The sequence below is a fragment of the Phytophthora cinnamomi genome, assembly GCF_018691715.1.
Source record: "Phytophthora cinnamomi strain GKB4 chromosome Unknown Contig41, whole genome shotgun sequence".
Lineage (NCBI taxonomy): Eukaryota > Oomycota > Peronosporomycetes > Peronosporales > Peronosporaceae > Phytophthora > Phytophthora cinnamomi.
Window position 1 is genome coordinate 7,370 of NW_027150974.1, and position 15,535 is coordinate 22,904.

Sequence of the window (15,535 nt, forward strand, 5' to 3'; positions counted from 1 at the left end):
ATTCCTCGCGTGTCTCTTCGTCACGTGTCTCTTCGTCGCTTGATTCTTCGCGTGTCTCGCCACCGCCGGATTCTTCGCACATCCCAGCGAATCGCCCACGGTCGAGAGCCGTCGAGTCGCATGTCCCGCGCTTGATCTTGGGGACCTGTTAGTGTGCAAGAACCGGACTGGAAGCTCGTGCAGCACTCCGATTACGGTATCGTGAACCGTGACGTTGGAAAATTCATCGAGCCGGAGGGAGCCGTTCCATGCGAACTGGCACCGGACGCAGATGATCCTCATGCTCTGGTCTATACGATCCCGATCTCTCCGAACTCCTATGAAGTCCTTCAAGATGAAGGCTTTGACACTTTGCATGCTGTCTTGAGAAGCGAAGGGGCGGTATTGGCTCGTCTCTTGTTCGCGTCGGGGTAGCCGGCAAAGTACAGGAATGGCCTACTGAGGTTAAAGCCACGCACTGAACCTATTTAGTCGTCGTGGCGCACACAGTGTTATTGTACGTTATTGCAGTAAAATAACGTTATGTTTAAAAGTATAATACACGTCCATAAATATACAAAAAACATGATGGGATTGTTTTGTGCTTCCCTGTCAAGGGAGCGGCCGGAGGGATGTGGAGGACAGAGAGCGTTGTGCTTCGTGGTCAGTTATGCTTTCTCCATGATCTTTTAATGCAAATAACCCAGCTCCAGAGGAGGGCGCCGGTCACTACTATACAAGGCGGGCGATCGATCCTTATCTGAGAACTATCGGTCGTTAACGCCCCCCCCCCCCGAGAAGCCACGCCAAGACGCCGCTCTCCACAGCGCCATCTGCGACTTGTTCCTGATGATCTTCGCGCCTGGAGTGTACATCGACCCGGTCAAAATCCAAGTCGTGTTGCCTCAACGTTTTTCTCCGAAACGCGTCCGCCACACGCCGTTCCTGCTCTGGAGCGATCCCACCTTGATGTGTGGAGAAGCGAATTCCGAGAAAGGGGTGATCGGGAGCAATCGGCAAAGAGATGGATCTTGACGGAGTCACTATACCGCGGAAGTGACACCCGAGAAGCCAGATCGAGGAGATCCGGTGATGTGGGTGGATCGAGGCTGTCAGATGTGTGTGGCGTCAAAGGGAGACTACTGGAATACTACAAGATGACACAGAAGACGTCTACATACGGCAGAGGGCCAGATCCGCACTATCGGAAGTGGTTGGATCCAGATCACATGTACCCATGTGGATCCAGACCCGAGTCACCTGTACCCGGGCGGATCTGAGCTTCTGAGGGATGACTAGGATACGCTAAGCGGTGGATGGAGCTTACGCCAGCCGAAGGACCCCAGATCAAGACAAGTTAACCCAGATCAGGGACGGTGGGATCCGGATCACATGTACCCATGTGGATCCAGATCCAGATCACATGCACCCATGCGGATCTGGGCCTCTGAGAGGTGGCAATGGCAAGCGAAGTGGAGAAAAGAGTTTGCGACGACCCAAGGACTCAAGATCAGCGAGGATCAGCGTGAATCAAGCGGATTTGGGAGAGGTGGATCCAGATCACATGTATCCATGTGGATCTGGATCCGGATCCCGTACGCCCGGGCGGATCCAAGCCTCTGGTAGACGGCTAAGACGAGGAAAGTGAGGAAAGGAGGTCGCAACAGCACAGGGACCCCAGATCAACGCAGACCGACCCAGATCAAGGCACTTCGGAGATCAGCGGATCTGGATCTGGGAATCAGGTGGATCTGGATCTGGGGATCTGGTGATCTGGTGATCTGGGGATCCGGCGGATCTGGGACTCAGTGGGTGATCTGGCGGCTACAGCTCAACGGAGGGAACAAGCGACGATGCAGTGAAGGTAGAGGTGGTCCGTAGAGCCGGCAGGTACAGATGGGAAGATAGTTCGGATTGGGTGATAGGATTTTGGGATAGGATTGGACATAACCATAAATCAGAGTCGAATTTGCCTGGAAGTGCTCAAGTGGTCTACTCGCGGCGGGGAAACGCATATTGGCCCCGCTCGACGTACGCTGTGGATATTGGATTTGGCTCCACACGCACCCCAAGACTACCAAGCGCCAGCAAGCGGCCCTCACCCCCCAAAGAGTCAAATTTGCCTTGGACAACGCAAGTGCCTTCGCCTTCGCCTGGAATCGGGATCGACATTGGCCCACCAAGAAGCAGCAAGGTACTGGGTAGCAGATCTAGTGTTGGTTGAATAATCTGGATAATATATTGGCCAGATCAACCTTCCTAGTGAACTCCCTACAAGTGCAGATCCCAGATCACCCGGAGTTAACTACTTGGCCGGGTGATCCAAGACTCTCAACTACCCTGATCCCGCTATAGGAAGCGGCAAGTACGACAAAGGGCGACCTACCAACTCGCAACAAGGGCCTACAACACACCACAAGGCAACCACTCGGCCGGATCCAGATCCAGGCCGCCAGATCCAAGTCGGGAGTCACTTGATCTGGACCAAGAACCGCGAGCAGAGTGAAGATTTCCGCGCTGCTCCACCGGATCCCCGCGTCTCGCCAAGACGTTCCTACTTCAACACTTGGACTCTTCAGCAGTTACCAGAGGAGCAAGATCCAGCCCTACCGACGGGTACACAAGGTGAGGAGTTCAGCACTGATCACGGATCATCGGAGTACCCCCTCCGTTAGTCGGTGTCCGGGCGCTGTTGGGAAGTTGGATCTAGCAATCTCGCAGATTTTGCTGATCCCGCTACACCACAATGGTGCGTGTGCCCGGATCTTCTGGTGACTCGGGATTTCACCGTGAGTCCCAAGAAGAAATTCAAGTGAGGATGGAACAAGGGGACCAGGCGTCATCGGAGTTGGGATCGACGACGACGCCGCTGAATGAAGCAAGATCCACGGATCGACAGAGTGCTGGGAGGACCTCTGTCGACGGAAGAGAGGCCGATCCGGATCCGGATCTGGAAGACAAACCTCAACCTCCTCCCCAGGTCCCTTCAGATTCCCGGTGGATCTAGACGTGAGTCTAGATCCACCAACAAAACAAACCAAGGCTGGCACAAATCGGTATACATTTGCTGATTCACCGGTCAAGCTCAAACGTGAGCAACTTCCCTACACCCTCCACTGCCCAAGCCGCTCGATCACGACCAGCCGAAGACATCGGCGGCGCGGAGGAAGATGAAGGCCCCGGATCTGGACGAAGAAGACCCCAAGGATCCCGGATCCGGATGGTCGGAAGCCGCTCTGGAGTTCGCGTTCCGCCGTGCGGAGCTGCGTGACTTCATCGTCCAAGATCCAGTGATGCGGATCCTGGATCTGAAGCAGATCGGACACCTTCAAGGCCCCATCGCAGCTCCCGCGACGGCTGACAGCAAGCTGGTCGCGGCGAAGAACCTGATGCATCTGCTGAAGGAGACCGGACTTGTGGCGGGACAGTTTGATCCAAACGATCTCTTCGATCTGGATCTGGACCAGATCCAAGCCTCGACTCACGGCCTCTTCGACAAGCTGAGGGTCTTGGTGGGTGAGGTCCCGGCGACATCGTTGCCGATGGTCCCAGATCCCGGATCAGCATCCACCAAGGCCGACTCGACAAGCTGCCGGACGTCATCGCCCTTCGTGTCTGCCGCGGAAGCTGGATCCGACACTTCATCGGAACCACGACGTATGTCGCTCGGACCGTCTGGCGCATCGATGCTCCAAGCTCGATCCAAGGCCCAACGCCCAGATCACCCCCGATCTGGATCCAGGAAGCAGGCGGCCAAGCAGGCAGATCAAGCCACCACGGCGACCGGATCCGGCTCCGACGAATCGACTGGCAGGCTGGAGTCCTACTTCCAAGCCGCGATGGGCCGCTTCCTGAGGGAGCAACAGACGCCGGCACCCCAAGCGATCCAGAACCCTGGATCACAGGACGTCGACATGGAGTCCACCGAGTCGCCGGATCCAGATCACTCTCATTGGGAGTACGATCCCGACGAACTCGACTTCCCGACACCGAGCCGCGCCGCTGTCGCCACAACCACAGCCGGATCCACCGGATCCACCATGATTCAACGCGTCCGGATCTCGGCAATCTCGGATCTCAAGGAGTTCTCTGGTAAAGTCCAAGACGAAGATCGCGCGAGAGCTTGGGTCGGCAAGGTGAAGTCGGCGTTCCTACGCGATCAAGCATCCGACGGAGAAAAGTGCTTGACCTTCGCGGATCTGTTATCCGGATCAGCGAGGAACTGATACCGGCAGCTACCCCGATCCACACGCAACAAGTGGTCGGAGCTGCTCCGCAGCTTCCAGATCCAGTACTGTGGGTTCGGGATCTCGGTAGCCCGCCAGTATTACCATGCTCGCAAGCGATCTGATGAGTCTGCGCTGGAGTACCTGCACCGGCTGAATGTCGCTGGACTACGTGCAAGACTCAAGATCAAGGATGGTGGACCCAAAGAGAAGCGCGAACATGTGGATCACTTCATTGAAACCTTGGGAGATCAGGATCTGGCCGATCGGCTGACGCTGCTACGACTTCCAGATGCAGATGAGCTCGAAGAAGTCCTGCGCGCGCTGGATCGAGCGAAGAACCGGATGAAGAAGTCTGCATTTGGATCCAGCAAATACCGGCAGAAGGCCTCAGCGACGCCTGCACCGGCAGTCCCAGCGAAACATGTGCGAGCGGTCCAGATCCAGGCCCCGACTCCGGATCCGACTCAAGTTCAGACGGATCTGACTCGGACGGGGACGATTACCGCCGGATCTACATGGCTGGGGCGGTGAACCACCTCCACAAGCCGAGGAAGTGCCGCACACCCTAGATCGGGGCCAACTGGAACGCCGCTCAGCAGATCAAGTGCCTCGTGACCACAGATCCAGAGTCCATGCCGACGGATCCGATCGCAGTCGCTGCTCGCACTGCGGATCCCGGAAGCACACGGAACTTGGATGCTGGAGGCGCTTGACTTGCCAGAAGTGCGGCAAGAGAGGCCACCCGGCAGATCACTGCCTCTTCGTGTGCCGCGGGTGCGGGAGCTCCACGACATGGGCAAGTGCCCAATGGAGGAGTTCTACAACTGGATCCGCCAGTGGTACAACCCGACCAAGCACGCGGGGATGCTACCAGAGAAAGCCGAGAAGATGTTAAACTAGGACGCTCGCCGGGTTGGAATCCTGCACGAGCCGAGCGTTCTAGGTATTGCATCTATGCATTTGTGAACAAGACATCGGTAGATCAAGTTAGCAAGCGACCAGATCTACAAGGTAATACACGTGATCTACATGGGAAACGTACTGCTGTGGTCTCAAGTCTCTATCAAGTCGACGACTTTGCCAGATCCGACGCGACGGTGACCGTGGATCTGGATCCGGAGGTGCCGCAGGGTACTGGAAGCAACAGGATCCAGATCTGTGGTTCCGGCCCGCGGATGGAGAAGATACCACATCCCAGACGCCCAGATCCGGCCGCGTCGAGGCCTATCGACGATCCGGTGATCCGGAGTCGCCAGATCTCCTTCCAGGAGAGTCTCGGGGCTACTGGAAGCAACATTCACCGGGTAAGTGGTTCCGACAAGCCAAGATCACCGGCAAGATCAACAATGAGAAAGCGATCTTACTCCTCGATACAGGTACCGAGGTGTCCATCGTGGACACCGCCTTTGCTCGTAAGGTTGGGTGCTACATCGACAGGAGCCAGAGTCAAGAATGCGTTGGAATCGGTGACAATGTCTACACAACGGAAGGAAGAACTCGGATCAAGATTACCTTAGCAGGATCATTGGTGTATTTCTTCGACATCTGGGTAGGTGATCTATCTGGCCAAGAAGCTATCCTGGGCATGGACTTCATGGTCCCGGGATCCGGCTGGATCTGGCCGATGGATCGCTCTGCCTGCCCGACGAGGTCCGGATCCAGCTCAGTGGAAGGCGACAGCTCTACAATGACAAGGCTAGGCTCGTGAGGCTGGATCAGCACCTGCAGCTGGGTGCCGGCGAGTCCGTCGAGCTTCCGCTGCGCCTGCAGATATCGGATCAAGACAAGCTGTGGGTTACACGCGGAGATCTGTGGGTGCCGACCGTGACTAAAGGACCAGGCAAGACACAGTACCTTCAGATCACCAACGTCGGTGAGAAGAAGAAGGTGCTGTGTCGCGACGAGCGGATCGGCATGTGGCTCGCGGGCGACCGGATCCCGCGGCTGCAGGGCTTCGTGACCGTCGGATCCCGCCGCTACTTGGAGTGGCAGAATCTCGCCCTGCAGGCCACCACTGAAGCCGGGCCCGCGAAGGCAGATCCCCCACGGACCCCGCCGCCGCCGATGGTTGAGCGTCCCAAGTACCCTGTGCCGCGCGCGATACTGCGGAGGCCGGATCTGCCACGGGCGCAGCCCGTTGAAACTAGATCGCGGGACCTGGAGAGCTGTCGGAACAAACCACAACCAGATCCACATGCGCAGGCGGTCCAGGGTGATGTGCCCCAGGTGACTGCTGAGACACTGTACCTCCAAGCCTTACAATCCGTGGAACCTTCAGATCCACAGTCGGCGAGGCTGCCCAAGACCTGCAAGAGCGCGGATCTCGACACCGAGGACGCGACGGGACCAGGCCAGGGTGATCCAGGCCTCGCCGTGGGCGACAAGACACAAGGAGTCCCAACCGCAGCGGCGTCCGGGTGCTCGACGCTCGCCATGCAGTGGGAGGTGGTCCCCGAGCCGTCGCGAGCCCAGATCACCCCAGTTGAAGCCAAATCACCCGGTGGTGGGGTGGCCGGGGCGGTCTGGCGACAAGACGGCCAGATCCGAAGGTGGTGCCAGACAGTGTGTGCGAACCCCCCAGGATTTGGGCGCTGAAGGCGACAACGACGTCAGATGACCAAGATCATGCGCTAGCGGACATGCCCAGGCCAGATCAGGACCCGCAGTAAGCCGCCGAGGACCTGCCATCCCCAGATCCATCGACGGGACCAGGCGAGGTGCCCACCGATCAAGGTCCGACGCTGTACGCGCAAGGTGCCGAAGACCCAGCTGGCGTGGGACAGGCGGATCAGCCCGTTGTCCTATCGGAGAGTAATCAGGGTGGTAATCACCCAGAGACAGGGGCGGATCTGCAAATCTGACATATGGTGATAAGGGACAGGACGCAGATCCAGCTGGCACACACGCATCAAGTGATGACCGAGCAGGAAAGGGCAAGGATCTACACGGCGGAATAAGACAGGAGGCCAACCAAGCACCGGGCTCGACGGTCGCTACAAACCCGCTTAATGCAGATCAGGCTGGCTCGGATCCGGTCGAGGACGAGCAAGTCTGCATCCATGAGAGTGGCGATTTGCATGCAGAAGACGTCGAAGCCGAGATGGCGGTGCTGCCTGAAGTCACGGTGGGGACGGCAGACGTGACGATCGAGGACATACAAGTGGGCGATCCGGAGATCAACTCACCGGAGGAGATCGAGCGCCTACGCGGGTTGATCTGGAAGCGCCGACACCTGCTGATCGGCAAAGGCAATGCGTTGCCCCCGCCGCCCGTGGCGTAGTTTGTGATATCGATGTGGGCGACGCGAGGCCCATTGCCCAGCGTGTGCGTAAGGTTGCGCCTCAGTTTCGCGAGAAGCTGTCAGATCTGATCAAAGGGTTGCTCGGAGCTCAGATCATCAAGGCCTCGATCTCGCCATGGGCCTCCCCAATTGTGGTGATCATCAAGAAAAACGGCGTAGATATACGTTTGTGCATTGATTATCGGCTGGTTAACAGTCTAACTAGGCTGATGATCTACCCAATGCCCCTGATCAACGACCTGCTCGAAGATCTGGACAAGGTACTTTGGTACTGTTCTCTTGACATGGCAAGCGGATTTTGGGTGGTGACCATGACAGATCGGGCTCGTGCGATCTCTGCCTTCATCACCCCGTTCGGTCTGTTCGAGTGGAATCGTATGCCGTTTGGCTTGAAGAACGCCCCCCAGATCTACCAGCGGATGCTCGATAATGCGCTATATGGGTTCACCCGGATCCCGCGATCTGACAAAAGCGGATCCGGATCCGACGACGATCGAGCAGATTTTGCTCCGGAGCATGGTGATCTGGACACGTCAAGTGGTCTTCCGCCTAGATCAACGGGAGCTGGCTTGGACGGAAGCGAAGTCGATAAGCCCGGATCGGGCGGATCTGGATCTGGAGCTGTTCGGCCTGGTCGGCCCGGATCTGACGAAGTTCGAGTTGGTCGATGCCGGATGAGTGGTGATCTGGAGAGTACGACCCAGCATTTCCCAGATCAAGTGGATCTAGGTCCGACGGACTTGGATCTGGTAAGCACGGATCCGGCCGATTCGGATCGGGTGATCCCAGATCGGGCCGGCCCGGATCTGATATGAGTAGATCCAGATCTAGCGAACATCGAACTGATCTGCACCCGGCAAGTAGTGATCGGGAGAGTTCGATCAAGCCTTCGGTGTTGGGACGTAGATCTTATATCGACGACATCTTGGTAACCGCCAGATCGTGGGATCATTTGTGTGAACGGGTGGACGATCTGCTGGAGGCGTGTGACGAATGGAATATCTCGATTAGTGTGGTGAAGAGCTTCTGGGGCAAAGCCAAGGTGGAATATCTAGGCCATAAGGTATCCAACTCAGGCCTGGAGGCGAATCCCAAGGATCTATCTGCCTTGGCGGACTTGCCGTTCCCGGGATCACTCAGATCGATGCAGTCGTTCCTCGGAAGCTTAAATTATTACAGTCGGTTTATCGAGGATTATGCCATTTACGCTGCGATCTTGTATGAGCTGCGAGAGGTGGACTTCGCCGCGATGTCAAAGGCGGAAGCTCGGGCCCAGATCAAGGCACACCTGGATCAGCCCACCCCAGATCACATCGGATCACCGAGTCAGGATCTGAGATCTGGTGATCTTGGATCCACGATTGGTGAGACTTCACAACCAAGTGATCTGCACCCCAGCGGCGTTGCGTCGACTCCACATGGAGGCGAAGCCCCCAGATCAGCGCTGGAACTCCAAGCATCAGGATATCCTGATCTGGTGATACCGGATCTGGAAGCACATAATCCGGAGATACCAGATCTGAGCTCTCATAGTCTGAAGACAGGCGATCTGGGCCTGGGTGGTCTGGACGAAATCGACCCCCGCTGGATCCGAGCTCACCGGGCGTTTGCTAAGTTGAAGAGCAAGGTTGCCTCGACTCCGATCCTGCGCCACTTCAACTCTGGTCTACAACCAGTAGTGGTGGTGTATGCAAATGATTGGGCGATCTCGGCAGCCCTGATGCAGGAGCATGATGGGATCCACTATCCGGTTACCTTCGTAAGCCGCACGCTGAAGTCCAATGAACTCAATTATGGGATTGTCGAGAAGGAGGTGTTAGCGTTGCTGTGGATCCTGGATCTGGGTTATAATATGTTGGTGGGCCGCCCGATCAAAGTCCTGACCAGGTACTCCACACTGGCGTGGCTCTTCAGATCACCGGGGTTACAAGGACGCTTAGGACAGTGGGCCGCCCTGCTCTCTCCGTGGACGCTAGAGATCGTCAAGTGTACCAAGGGCGAAGACGAGATCCTGGGGCGATCGCCGCCAGCATCACACCCAGATCACAAGTGGATCAGGCCTTGATAGCGATTGCGCCGAAGAAGGAACCCAGGCGCCAGATCCAAGTACCGATCCCGACTGTACGGCTAGATGAAGAGCTTTTTGTGGTCAGCTTCGACGGATCCGCCCGCGTCAAACGTGGTGGAGGCGCTTACAGCGCGATCCTATGGAAGCTGCCCGAGTGGAGTGTGGTAAAGCTAGATCCGGCTATGCTGAAGGGTTGACTGTCAACGAAGCCGAGTACCACGGCCTCCTGCTGTGTATGGACCTACTCGAGGGAGAAGATCGGCGCAGGCTAGTGATCTGTGGCGACTCAAACCTGGTGATCCGCCAAGTGAGAGGTGAGATCGACTGCAAAGCACCAGGGCTCACACTGCTAAGGCAAAAGGCCTAGATCGGCTGCAGATCTGGCCCGATCACGAGCTGGTACACGTCAAGCGCGACTGGAACGGTAGCGCTGATAGTCTAGCGAGCGCCGCACTCCAACGCCAAGGCGGGATCCTGGTCGACGATGAGACGGATCTGCAGGATCTGGTCACATTGAATCGACTGCACGAGATACTGGTGGTTAGGAAGGAGGAGGCCGACTCGGTCGCTCGAGTTTCGCCAGCAACCACCAGATCGAAGGCTAGATCCAGATCCACACCTACCGTCCTACAAGAAGAGGTAGTGAGAGAGCTGAGGATCGATCGGATCCGGCAAGCTCAGGACGAGGAGGCGTGGATCGCCGGGCTGAAGAAGTATTTGGTCGGGGCGGCGCAAGATCTGACGCAGGATGAGGCCAGATCCTATGGCAATATTAGCATGGATTACGAAGTGGATCTGAGTGATCTGTTGTTCTACTGCCACCCTACGAGGAGATCGGAGGCGGATCAAGATGGACTGATGCGACTGGTGATTCCGGAGACACTCCAACAGGATGTTCTGCATCACTATCACGCGAGTCTGGAAGGTGGCCACCAAGGGATCGGACGCACGTATCAGAAGATCCGAGATCACTTCCACTGGAGAAGCCTCTATCGGAGCGTGCAGCAATATGTCGGAGAGTGCGTGGACTGCGAGACGGGCAAGGGACGACCCCGGATCCAGGGTGAGTCACCCGGTAACATCCAGGCAACCTACCCGTTCCAGATCATAGCCATGGATCACCATCCCGTCGTTGCCCAAGTCCTACAAAGGTAACACGGAGCTGCTGATCTGGGTGGATCTGTTCACAGGGTATGTGATCGCCAAAGCTAGCGCCTCGAGAACGGCACAAACGATCGCGGAGTCATACGAGGAGTGCGTGTTCAGGCGATTCGGCGCCAGCGAAGTGATCCGACACGACCGTGAGCCAGGGTTTATGTCCGACTTCTTCAGATCGTTCAACCGGATCTTAGGACAACGACAGCGCGCCACTATGGCTTACCGCCCCCAGGCCAACGGCACAGCCGAACGCATGGTGCAAACAGCGACCAGGGCACTCAAGATGTACGTGCAGGATCTGGATCAACGTGATTGGGATGATTACGCAGAACGGCTTACCTTCGCGATCAACACTGCTCAGGATCGGATCCGGGGGGAAACCCCGTTCTACCTGGTACATGGGTGGGATCCTGGATCCACCTTGGAGGCGACGATCCCGTTAGGCAGCACTCGACGTCAGGATCGAGATCCTCGGAGGTGGAGATACCAGATCCAGCGCTATTACCAACAGGCACGAGAGCAAGTCAATGAGAAGTTGCGAGAGGCGATCTCGGATCGGGCAGACCACCATAACGAAGGAGTGCACCCGCACCAGATCGAGGTCGGATCCCGTGTCTGGTTATACCTGGACCGCGTCAAAGAAGGGTATGCTCGGAAGTTGGCGCACCTGTGGCACGGCCCATTCCGTGTGGCGGAGAAGATCGGCGAATATGCAGCTCGGATCGAGTTGGCAGGTACAGAGTACCGCCTCTTCCCGGTGGTGCATGTCTCCAAGCTGAAGCTGGTGAAGACATTCCCAGATCGCCCCCAGATCCGGCTGACAGTCGAGGATACAGATCGTCTTGATTTCGATGACGCCCTGCTGCCTGAAGATAGCTGGATCCAAGGTCTGGACGAGGACGAATACGAGGTGGAGAAGATTACAGACATGAGAACAGGAAAGCGAACTCGTTATGGCCGGATCTACAGGGAATTCTTGGTGCATTGGAGAGGGTACGACGAACCGACATGGACCGATGAGACAGACCTCAATTGCGGTGCGATACTCCACGATTTCTTGCGGGATCGGGCAAATCGGAACCGGCTTGGCGTGATGCAGTCTCACGAGGAGTAGTGAGACAGGGATCAGCTGGAGTGAGTTGGTCACTCCAGCGGTGTGTTGGAAGAAGGATCTGCAGGGTGGCTGCAGATTAATGGGATGGGTGATGTATATTGCATGTGGAGATCTGGCGTTGTGTGCGTCAGATATTGGCAAACTGAAGACTGGTACGGTGATAATGCTCGCCTAAGGTCCCAGATCACTCAAGACAACTCAAAGCCGAGACGCCGAAGATCAGGTGGATCTGGCGCATATGGATCTCGGTCAAACGGATCTGGGATGAGTGGATCCGGATCAAGCTTATTCAGGTCTTTCGCTACCCGTACTACGTGGATCCGATGCAAGGAGGGATAGATCACGTGACCCCGGATCTGAAGTGGATCTGGATCAGGTGGATCCGGATCCGAAGCGAACTGGAATATGTCGGAATGAGGTGGATCCGGATCTGAGGTGAGGACAATGTGAAGCAGTGCAAGCTGGGTAACCCAGACGACTTTCGGTCGGGGCCGGACATGGGGAACACTAGCGCGCCAGTGGGCAGAAATCAAAGGTGCCCGCAGTGATGCCGTTGTGCGGCAACAACTACGCGCAGGAGGCGATTGTGGAGAAGCGAATTCCGGGAAAGGGGTGATTGGGAGCAATCGGCAAAGAGATGGATCTTGACGGAGTCACTATACCGCGGAAGTGACACCCGAGAAGCCAGATCGAGGAGATCCGGTGATGTGGGTGGATCGAGGCTGTCAGATGTGTGTGGCGTCAAAGGGAGACTACTGGAATACTACAAGATGACACAGAAGACGTCTACATACGGCAGAGGGCCAGATCCGCACTATCGGAAGTGGTTGGATCCAGATCACATGTACCCATGTGGATCCAGACCCGAGTCACCTGTACCCGGGCGGATCTGAGCTTCTGAGGGATGACTAGGATACGCTAAGCGGTGGATGGAGCTTACGCCAGCCGAAGGACCCCAGATCAAGACAAGTTAACCCAGATCAGGGACGGTGGGATCCGGATCACATGTACCCATGTGGATCCAGATCCAGATCACATGCACCCATGCGGATCTGGGCCTCTGAGAGGTGGCAATGGCAAGCGAAGTGGAGAAAAGAGTTTGCGACGACCGAAGGACTCAAGATCAGCGAGGATCAGCGTGAATCAAGCGGATTTGGGAGAGGTGGATCCAGATCACATGTATCCATGTGGATCTGGATCCGGATCCCGTACGCCCGGGCGGATCCAAGCCTCTGGTAGACGGCTAAGACGAGGAAAGCGAGGAAAGGAGGTTGCAACAGCACAGGGACCCCAGATCAATGCAGACCGACCCAGATCAAGGCACTTCGGAGATCAGCGGATCTGGATCTGGGGATCTGGTGATCTGGTGATCTGGTGATCTGGGGATCTGGTGATCTGGCGGATCTGGGACTCAGTGGGTGATCTGGCGGCTACAGCTCAACGGAGGGAACAAGCGACGATGCAGTGAAGGTAGAGGTGGTCCGTAGAGCCGGCAGGTACAGATGGGAAGATAGTTCGGATTGGGTGATAGGATTTTGGGATAGGATTGGACATAACCATAAATAAGAGTCGAATTTGCCTGGAAGTGCTCAAGTGGTCTACTCGCGGCGGGGAAACACATATTGGCCCCGCTCGACGTACGCTGTGGATATTGGATTTGGCTCCACACGCACCCCAAGACTACCAAGCGCCAGCAAGCGGCCCTCACCCCCCAGAGAGTCGAATTTGCCTGGAAGTGCTCAAGTGGTCTACTCGCAGCGGGGAAACGCATATTGGCCCCGCTCGACGTACGCTGTGGATATTGGATTTGGCTCCACACGCACCCCAAGACTACCAAGCGCCAGCAAGCGGCCCTCACCCCCCAAAGAGTCTAATTTGCCTTGGACAACGCAAGTACCTTCGCCTTCGCCTGGAATCGGGATCGACATTGGCCCACCAAGAAGCAGCAAGGTACTGGGTAGCAGATCTAGTGTTGGTTGAATAATCTGGATAATATATTGGCCAGATCAACCTTCCTAGTGAACTCCCTACAAGTGCAGATCCCAGATCACCCGGAGTTAACTACTTGGCCGGGTGATCCAAGACTCTCAACTACCCTGATCCCGCTATAGGAAGCGGCAAGTACGACAAAGGGCGACCTACCAACTCGCAACAAGGGCCTACAACACACCACAAGGCAACCACTCGGCCGGATCCAGATCCAGGCCGCCAGATCCAAGTCGGGAGTCACTTGATCTGGACCAAGAACCGCGAGCAGAGTGAAGATTTCCGCGCTGCTCCACCGGATCCCCGCGTCTCGCCAAGACGTTCCTACTTCAACGCTTGGACTCTTCAGCAGTTACCAGAGGAGCAAGATCCAGCCCTACCGACGGGTACACAAGGTGAGGAGTTCAGCACTGATCACGGATCATCGGAGTACCCCCTCCGTTAGTCGGTGTCCGGGCGCTGTTGGGAAGTTGGATCTAGCAATCTCGCAGATTTTGCTGATCCCGCTACACCACAGATGTGTGTCGCGCGAAGTGCGGTCTGCGGTCCGTCAGCATGGCTATTGCATCGCGGCTCGTTCGTTTCATTCGCATCGACCGCCATGGATCCGACACCCCGAGACCATGCGCCTCCTAGGCAGGCCCCGCAGCATCCCGCTAACCGCAGGAAGCCGCCGCCGCCACGCCTCATGCCCGACGGCTCCTTGTTTCGAGCCAGTTTGCAACGGCTCGACGATGATCAGACGACCGATATCGACCGCCGATTTGCTGCGCTTGCGCCTCTTCCTACGCCTGTAGCGGCAAAGCAATGTACGCAAATGTGGATCCCAACAGGACGTGTGGTCGTTGGCCACAGCCTGGACGACGTCCTCGCGTCGCTGGACTCCGACAGCCAACCCCAGGTATGGCGCGACGCCAAGTCTCATCTCCACGACTTCTATACCACTCCACGCGGCATCTCCTTCGTGTGTACCTCGGACCAGACGCTTCAACGCCTTGGTGGCGTCGAACTCACGATCTGCGGAACCAAGGCTACGATCCGGCGCTACTCCAGCTACGAAAAGCTGGATTACGTCGATTTGAAACGTCTCCCAATTGACACTGCGGACCGCACGATCTACGGGTGGTTCGTTAATCACGGTGCCCGTCCAATCCTGATTAGGCCAACTCAGGGTGTCGGTCAACTGCTCACGAGTGCGCACCGTCTACTTCAATGAAGTCCAATGTCCCGCCGAGCTGTTTGAGCCCAACGGTGAACCTCTTCGGGAGATCTTCTTCACGAAAGCCTCACAGCTTAATTCCAGTTTTGGTCACAAGACAATATGACCACTTACCCGGGACAGGCTGGTGTGGGTTTACTACTCACGCCGACCTGTCCCGTTCAAGGCCTCCAAGACGTCATGTGCCGATTTATTAACTCACCAGATTTATTATCTCGGTATTTATTGGTGCGTGGTACGGTTGACTCGGTCACTACCTACGTTCATGTGGTACATGCCCCAGTCCAGCCAAGTCAACGAGCAATTTTTTCTCTGGCCTCCCTCACACTTTTGAGGATGATGCAAATCACATTGTTTTGGGCGATTTTAACACTGTGTTTTCGAGCCAGTTGGATCAAGCAAGACATGAGGACCGGAACCGCGTTCAAGGGCGGGAGGAGTTACTGGGATGGACGACGACAAGCCGTGCTTCGTTCAGCAC

The 15,535-nt window shown here is 56.6% G+C and overlaps 4 protein-coding genes across 4 annotated transcripts; all 4 read left to right on the forward strand.

Annotated features, from left to right (window-relative positions):
• Positions 1-3,149: 3,149 nt before the first annotated feature.
• IUM83_17415 (reverse transcriptase) lies at positions 3,150-4,205 on the forward strand (the record flags this gene model as incomplete). The annotated part of the gene is made up of 1 exon (XM_067942369.1): positions 3,150-4,205. One exon carries the CDS (start codon positions 3,150-3,152, stop codon positions 4,203-4,205), a length of 1,056 nt encoding a protein of 351 aa, XP_067791230.1.
• Positions 4,206-5,819: 1,614 nt separating this feature from the next.
• On the forward strand, positions 5,820-7,488 carry IUM83_17416 (Eukaryotic/viral aspartic protease, active site; the record flags this gene model as incomplete). The annotated part of the gene is made up of 2 exons (XM_067942370.1): positions 5,820-6,757; positions 7,044-7,488. The coding sequence occupies 2 exons, from the start codon at positions 5,820-5,822 to the stop codon at positions 7,486-7,488; spliced, it is 1,383 nt and encodes a 460-aa protein (XP_067791219.1).
• Positions 7,489-7,718: 230 nt separating this feature from the next.
• On the forward strand, positions 7,719-8,324 carry IUM83_17417 (reverse transcriptase; the record flags this gene model as incomplete). Its single annotated transcript, XM_067942371.1, has 1 exon — positions 7,719-8,324. One exon carries the CDS (start codon positions 7,719-7,721, stop codon positions 8,322-8,324), a length of 606 nt encoding a protein of 201 aa, XP_067791231.1.
• Positions 8,325-10,709: 2,385 nt separating this feature from the next.
• On the forward strand, positions 10,710-11,849 carry IUM83_17418 (reverse transcriptase; the record flags this gene model as incomplete). The annotated part of the gene is made up of 1 exon (XM_067942372.1): positions 10,710-11,849. The coding sequence occupies one exon, from the start codon at positions 10,710-10,712 to the stop codon at positions 11,847-11,849; it is 1,140 nt and encodes a 379-aa protein (XP_067791200.1).
• Between the last annotated feature and the right edge of the window lie 3,686 nt (positions 11,850-15,535).